Consider the following 8,282-nt stretch of genomic DNA (forward strand, 5'->3'; position numbering starts at 1 on the left):
ACATAAAATATATTATTTAGGACCTGCTTTGGAGGCAGGTTTAGGTGGTTATGGGAAAATTCAAAATAATGGTGGTGGGAAGGTATAATGGTGGTGGGGTTGGTGTTGGAATATTGAATGTAATAAATTATTTGTGAACAACTTTATTTTTAAAAAAAAGAAGAAAGAAATCCAGAGATCAAGATGCTGAGAGAGGCCCTGGTATTTTCAGCAGTCATGTCAGGAAGAGGTAAAGTCATGAAGCTTATAAAAATATTTAGCATATAAAAAAAGTTTAAAGAAGGGTGAGAGATAGTGCAGCAGGCATGGCACTTGGCATTGCACGAGGACAACTCAGGTTTGATTCCTGTACTATGTATGATTCCCCAGAGCACCAATTTGATAAATGCTTAATGTATATGCTAACGATAAGTATTAGCAAAACCTTTAAAAAACGTACATGAAACATTTAAAACTATGATAAAGGTAAGGTAAAGGCCCTCCCGTTGTTCGTCGATTTTGCTCGAGCGGGCCCAGTAACGTCTCCATTGGAGACTTTGTTGTTACTGTGTCTGGCATATTGAATACATCACGGGGGGCTTGCCAGGCTCTGCCGTGCGGGCGAGATACTCTCGGTAGCTTGCCGGGCTCTCTGAGAGGGGCGGAGGAATCAAACTCGCGTCGGCCATGTTGGCTGAGTGCAAGGCAAACGCCCTACCGCTGTGCTATCGCTCTATGATATTCTTGCAATATTAATAATTACAAGATAGACAATGGATGGCTTTCCATTTTACACCAAAACTCTAACAGTCTTTTTTGTAAGTTTGTTTCTGATAGTAAAGAATGAAAGCCACATTCCACTGATGAAAAACTTTTTGTATCTTGTGAAAAATGGCTAAAATGAGTAGTATGATGATAAATTGCATTTTGGGAAGATTTTTTAAGCCTTTAGCCTAAGGTATCCACACAAGTATACACCCTGCCGTAGCCCTGGTAGCCACACCCACACTTCACCACTGCAGTCACCCCAAGGGCTCAACCCCACTACTTCATAAATATTCTATACAGAGATGCCAAACTGTGAATAATCTCAGGCCCCCAAAATGCCCAGGCTGAAAACTCTGGTGTCTTTTTTAAAGTCAGGCTGGGCAATCTCCCACTCCCTTACTTCCAGAAGCCCTGGAAGCCATGCCCACCTTCCACATTTGCTGCCATATTGAATCATTGGCCCAAACCATAGATCCTAAAGTCTCTGAACTGTGTAGCTGCAACACCTCCTAATCCCTTAATATTGAAATTCCAATAGGAGCACACCAAATTAGATGGGAAAGGAACACTGAATCCAACTAAACTCAACACACATGAACAATAATATGGAAGATTCAACCAGCAACTAACATCTTAGTAAATTCTTAGACAAGGACTTAAGCACCCTGTGATGATATATAACGATTTTCACATGAAATTTTACTTTTTATATCTATTGGTTTTATTATTAGAGCTTTGTTACCTAATCAATATCAACTCTAGAATTTTATCGAAAGATAAAAGGGTTTTCTTATTGAAAAAAAGTAAAAGCTATCCTCATGAAGTTGTTTGAAGGAAAAGAAGAGGAGAACTCAGTTGTAAAATAAGGGAAAGTACTGGGGCATTAAATCAAACATACCTACACTAACGATATCAAACCAACCCACCAGTCTCAAAGTTACTTTAAGTAGACCACTGTTCAGGGAGAATAGCAACATACTTCAGGGCCAGAAAGCAGGTGTAAATGTATCTTCTGGACACACTAGGGCAGCAGCTTTAGTGTTGCCTAACAACTCCCTCTGAAATTTTGAATCCCAGAGCTCCAGGAACCATACTTCCAAAGTGGTTCAAATCTTTATTAAAGTGGAAGAAAATAGCACACAGATTCATTTAGAAAGAATCACAGAGAACAAAGGACAGATTATTTTATTATGAAGAATCTTTGAACATATTCCTCAACCTGTGCATTTAGGACAGGTAAGATTATGGTAGAAAACTAATCTGTTAGAAGTATCATATATAGAACATGGTAGGTTTTATTAATTTTTTGCTAAATGGGGGAAAATCTTTAGTTTTTGATACATCAAATTCTCTCACTAGATAACAATGTATAATAAAAAAGCAAAAGGTATGTACTCTCAGAATATTGCAGAGTATAATTTGACTATAATAAATTACTAACAATGACTAATATAAGTTATCTGAAAATTCAGATAACTTATTATCATTAAAAATAATGGGAAGACTAAGAATATAGGGTAATTCTTAGTCTAATCAAGTTATGGGTGTTAATAGAATTTGTAAATAAACATGCATATTTTGTTGAGATTTGAAGAAACAGCTAGATAGACTTAGTGACTATAACTAAATGTTTAGGAAATCCCCACATAAAAATTACATACCATAACATACCATAAACACAAATATGTGTGAGTGAAGTGGAATAGTTATTTTTAATAGATGTTTGTGTTTAAGGATATGAAGGGTAATCCACAAAATTTAGAATCAACTTATGAGTAATCTACTTAAAAAGTATTTCAAAAATTTTAATTAAAGCAGAGACCAGCAATTTTTTAACTCAAAATTCAGTTAGGTATTAATTCAAATATTGAACTATCCTGTAGCACAGTCCTCCCGTTGTTCATTGACTTGCTCAAACAGGTCCAGTAATGTCTCCATTGTGTGACTTGTTGTTACTGTTTTTGGCATATTGAATACGTCACGGGGAGCTTGCCAGGCTTTGCCATGTAGGTGGGATAGTCTCCGTAGCTTGCCAGGCTCTCCGAGAGGGGCGGAGGAATTGAACTTGGGTCAGTTGGGTTGGCCGTGTGCAAGGCAAACACCCTACCCTCTGTGCTATCGTTCCATCTCATAGTGATTCAATTTAAAAAAATTACAGGTCAGCTGGCTATTGCTCAGGAATTCAAATATTAAAAATAATCACTGTCACTGTCCTCCCATTGTTCATCAATACTGCTCGAGTGGACCCAGTAATGTCTCTATTGTGACACTAGTTTCTGTATTTGGCATATCAAATCCGTCACGGGTAGCTTGTCAGGCTTTGCCATGCAAGGCAAATGCCCTACCCTCTGTGCTATCAATCCAGCCCATTAAAAATAATAAAATTGTAAAAACTGCTATTGGAATTGCAATGTGATTGCCTTATAAGTTAATATATTTGAGCTTAAGAAGCTGAATGGTACTTCAAAACTGTACTTTGAAATTCTAAGTTAATTTCATAAATATAAATATAACACACATAAGAGAAAAAGTTACAATGATTTTTAAAATATAATTCTCACACTATTAGATTTAATTTTAAAATATACCTTTCCATGATTGTTATAATTACAGTGTGCAACCATCAGTAAATGCTATTATATTTTGTCATTTTCATTATCACAAAAAGAAAATATTGCCACTTGAAAACAATCCCCCTTTCAATGTCACCAATAATATATTACTTCTTACCCTTCTCATATAAATAAAATCACAGAGCAGGTGGTTTTTGAGTGATGTTTTTTGACTTCATGTGATTTATTTTAACATAATTTCTTATAATTTTTGAAAAGTAAAAGAAGTTAAGATAGAAATTGTTATTTTCTTTAAAAGTCTGTAATGGGAGCCAGAGTCACACTACAGTGAGTAGGGTATTTGCTTTCCATGCAGCCTACCCAGGTTTGAACCCCAGCATCCCTTGTTGTCCCCATACACTGCCAGGAGTAATTCCTGAGTGCAGAGCCAAAAGTAGCCCCTGAGTTTCACCAGGTATGAGCAAAAAGAAAATATATGTTTTTAAGTCTATAAGAAAAGTATAAGAAAAGTCTACTTCAATAAATCATTTTATATTCAGTGGTATAAATTTTATACACAAAGGTAAGAGTAGAAATGCTTTCTTCCAATTATCTGTAGCACTGTAGCACTGTCCTCCCGTTGTTCTTCGATTTGCTCAAGCGGGCACCAGTAATATCTCCATTGTGAGACTTGTTGTTACTATTTTTGGCATATCGAATACGTCACAGGATGCTTGCCAGGCTTTGCCATGTGAGCAGGTTAGTCTCGGTAGCTTGCCGGGCCCTCCGAGAGGAACAGAATTTGAAATGATGTATTTTTTGTTTTCCTGTGGTGCTGCGATCAAACCCAGGCCTCATGTATGCCAGGCAAGTGTTTTACCACTGAGTTACATCCCCAATCTTGAAATAAAATATTTTCTAATAAAGTCAATCTTTAACCCATTTGTATAATGTTATAAAATGCCATGTGAAGACTAGGGAGAAAGGAGAGCGGGTAAGGCATTTGCCCTGCCCACAGCCAACTGGGTTTCAATTCCTGGTACCATGCATGGCTCCCAGGCCCCACAAGTAGTGAATCGTGAGCGCAGAGCCAGAACTAAACTTTGAGCACAACTAGGTGTGGCTCCAAAACAAGCAAAATTAATAAATAAAATGCAATGTGACCCATTAAGACATCATAACACTAGTCTCAATTTCTTTTTATAAGCTTTATATAAGAGTCTCATTTCTTTAGGGTCTTGAAACTGAAAAAATATCTAGAATTTTGCAAATACGAACGTGATTCCTGATATTTTTGGGGAGGGGGCAGTACACACCCATAGTTCGCAGGGGCTATTCCTGGCAGTTTGTTGGGGAGGGGGGTGTTATCTGTGGTACCAGGGATCAAACCAGAGTCTGCAGCACCCAAGCCAAGTGCTATAGCCCTGTGCAAACTTCTCTAGCCCCTGATCTCTGTTATGTGAAAAAATGTCAATAAATGTTTCTGTTACATAGAAAATAGTTTTTTTTTTAAAGCGCCAGTTTTAGATTTTTAGATCTGGTTGAATTTCCACCTCTTCTTGAATTTCTAAATTTTAATTACTAGCAAAATTAACTAAAACAAAATGAACCTTTTAGAAGCTTCATGAAAAAAGTCCTGAATTTTCCCTTGAAAGAAAGGGAAGGGAATCTGCTTTGGCAGGGGAGCAAGATGTGCAGAGAGTGGGGTTGGGTCAGCCCCTCAGCACCGTCAATGGCATGCTCAGGCAGAGGAGTTGACACAAGCCACAGAGGCAGGCACGTAAGTCTGGGTGAGCCTCAGGCCAAGCTACTAGAATCTGCCTGAAGTGGCGCTTAGACACGGTTGCCTTAAAGAAAAGATTTTATGACTTAAAAAAATAAGTGTATGTGACTGGTTGCTTTTTAACTATGTTAATGTTAAAATTTTCAAAATCAGGTATTATATGGGGGTACAGATTTTCTTTATAATTAGGTGCACAGCAGCAATTTTTTCATCAGTGTATTTATGATAAACCAGTTTTATATCTAATATCTAGTACTGTCTTGTGTTGAATAGATAACCATTCTAAATTATAAGCTTTAAAGTAGTCTGAAGTCAAATCAAAGAATGGTGTCTGAAAGTACCATGTGCAGTGCAATAAGCATTAGTTTGGGATTTAGAAATCCTTGTTTCTAATACTTTCCACTAAGTACTTTGCCGAGTTTTAGGCAACTTGGGGACCTTATCTCTTTACCAAGCTGGATAGAAGCTAAGAATTATTCCTACAAAACAATAATATTATTTTTAAATATTATCCTAAAATATCAAATGAATTTAACTGTAAGATATACAACAAACCACAGGTTCCACTGATAAAAACAGAATATATAACCAAATGAGGAAAAATTATCTTGATTTCTTATTTAAAAAGTCAAAATCAATAATGTAGGGTCATGTATTTACATGATAATTGCCAAGATACAAATTGGATACAGAAACTGGGAGGAGCAAAGCAGAAGCTAAAGGACATCTGACTCTTTTTTCTAAGTAAATGAAGAGTCCAGGGAAGGACAGCCGCCTCCTTATCTTATGACTTGTAATATCTCGACCCACCAAATGAAACAGAATTTTGCAGAATCCATGGATAAAGTCCAAAAACAGAGAATACAACTTTTTCTGGTGCCAGTCTCACCCTTTTTACTCACTAGAGTATCTCCGCCCTTAATATGCAGATAATATTCAGATTGTTTTTTCCCCTAAAGAAACAAGAAAGAATTGATTATTTTTATAAAAGTCTTTTGAAGTTTTTCTTATATCAATACCCATCTTTCCTTACATAATAAATATTGGAATGTCAATTTTCATTTTTCAGAATTAAAAAATAACTGGACTATCCATTAATTAATTTGGAGTGGTCCACAATAACTTCCTTCTGTTAATATGTGTTGTGGACAAGGTCAATGTGTTATTACATTTTCTTTCTAACAAGAGAGGTAAAGGTTAGCAAAGATGAATTATGATATTCTATTTGCTAAAGTAATGGGACAAGATAAACTCCAAGGCTTCTTTCATTTCTGAAATTTAAAATGCAGATGTATATTTTCTTTGTGTAATTGGGAATATATGGCATTTGAAAAAATCACTCAATATTTCTCAGATATTCTTAAAGTGGATAATATTTCTTCTTTAATTAATTGCATATGATTGTCACGATAGCTCAGGTATAAAATCTCTCCTGATGACAAAATACACCATAAGAAAAATTTCCCCTTCTGGATTAATATTATGTTTTATACACAGAGAAGTGATCTTATATTGAGAATTATCTAAAATGTATGAGTAGAAACTTGAAAATTTCAGCATGCATGATTTTCTCTTGTTCTAACCTTTTATTATAACACTTTATTTCCTATAAGAGCATTAGCAAAAAAAAATATTACTGTATTTTGCTCAGAATTGTATCTTCATCACTTAATTACATAAGTAATGATTTTTATTATTCATAATGTTTGGTCAGCCTAGAACCAACTAACAATTTCCACAAAAGCCCATTAATTATTATTCAATATGTTACATTCTAAACAAAGTAAAATCTGTGTGTTAGGATTGAATCATTTCACTGCTTCAAAGCCATCACATATACACTTACAAAAAACAAAAATTTGAAAATAAAAGTGAAAATATTTTAGGCTAAGTCAGTTTTTCTAAAATTATTGTTACTCTTTCTAACTGAAACTAAAAAGCAAATGTAGTTGTAATCAATTCAATAAATATAAAAACAAAAATATATGCACTAATTATCATCTATTTTCTTCGTATTAAAGGAACTTTGGAACCTTTCTGAACTGAATAAATGGATCTTAAAAATGGATCTTTCGTGACCGAATTTATTTTAGTAGGATTTTCTGCACAATGGGAACTTCAAATTTTCTTCTTTGTGGCTTTCTCGGTGATCTATGGAGCTACCGTGTTTGGAAACATTCTTATTATGGTCACAGTGACATTTAGTTCCACTCTTCATTCTCCTATGTATTTCCTCCTCGGAAACCTCTCTTTCTTGGACATGTGTCTGTCCACTGTCACTACACCCAAGATGATCACAGACTTGCTGACTATACACAAGACCATCTCCTTGTGGGGTTGCATGGCACAGATGTTCTTTATGCATTTCTTTGGTGGTGCGGAAATGACTCTTTTGATAGCCATGGCCTTTGACAGATATGTAGCCATATGCAAACCCTTGCACTACAGGACAATAATGAACCACAGGTTACTGAATGGGTTTGTGATAATTTCATGGATAATTGGTTTTATACACACTATGAGCCAGATGGTATTAACAGTGAACTTGCCATTCTGTGACAACAATGTCATAGACAACATATTTTGTGACCTTCCCCTTGTTATTAAGCTTGCGTGTATTGAAACATATACCCTGGAATTATTTGTGATTGCTGACAGTGGACTGCTTTCATTTCTTTGTTTCATCCTTCTGCTTGTCTCCTACGCTGTCATACTGATCACTGTTCGACGAAGATCATCTGGAGGACTCTCCAAAGCTCTCTCCACATTATCTGCCCACATCATTGTGGTTACTTTATTTTTTGGACCTTGTATCTTTATCTATGCCTGGCCATTCAATAGCTTCGCAGGCAATAAAATACTTTCTGTATTTTACACAGTTATCACACCTTTACTGAATCCTATTATATACACTTTGAGAAATGAGAAAATGCAAGGGGCAATGAAAAAATTAAGGTTTCATCATGTTAGCTCTGTGTAAAATTTCTAGATTTTAGCACTACATAACACAGCTTTAAAGAACCATACTTAATGGGAGGCAGATCAATAGTACAGCAGCTAGGGAACTTGCCTTGACTGCAGCTGACCCAGGTCAGATCTCTAGCGTCCCGTATGGTCTCCTGGATTCTCCAGTAGTAACCTCTCAGCACAGAGTCAAAGTAAGCCCCAGTCATGCCAGATAAAGCCCCAAATCAAACTAA

The 8,282-nt window shown here is 35.9% G+C and overlaps 1 protein-coding gene across 1 annotated transcript; it reads left to right on the forward strand.

Annotated features, from left to right (window-relative positions):
* Window positions 1-7,132: 7,132 nt before the first annotated feature.
* LOC130041866 (olfactory receptor 4L1-like) lies at window positions 7,133-8,062 on the forward strand. Its single transcript, XM_056134149.1, has one exon. It carries the CDS (start codon window positions 7,133-7,135, stop codon window positions 8,060-8,062), a length of 930 nt encoding a protein of 309 aa, XP_055990124.1.
* Window positions 8,063-8,282: the final 220 nt, after the last annotated feature.

Source organism: Sorex fumeus, unplaced genomic scaffold, assembly GCF_029834395.1.
Source record: "Sorex fumeus unplaced genomic scaffold, SorFum_2.1 ptg000098l, whole genome shotgun sequence".
Lineage (NCBI taxonomy): Eukaryota > Metazoa > Chordata > Mammalia > Eulipotyphla > Soricidae > Sorex > Sorex fumeus.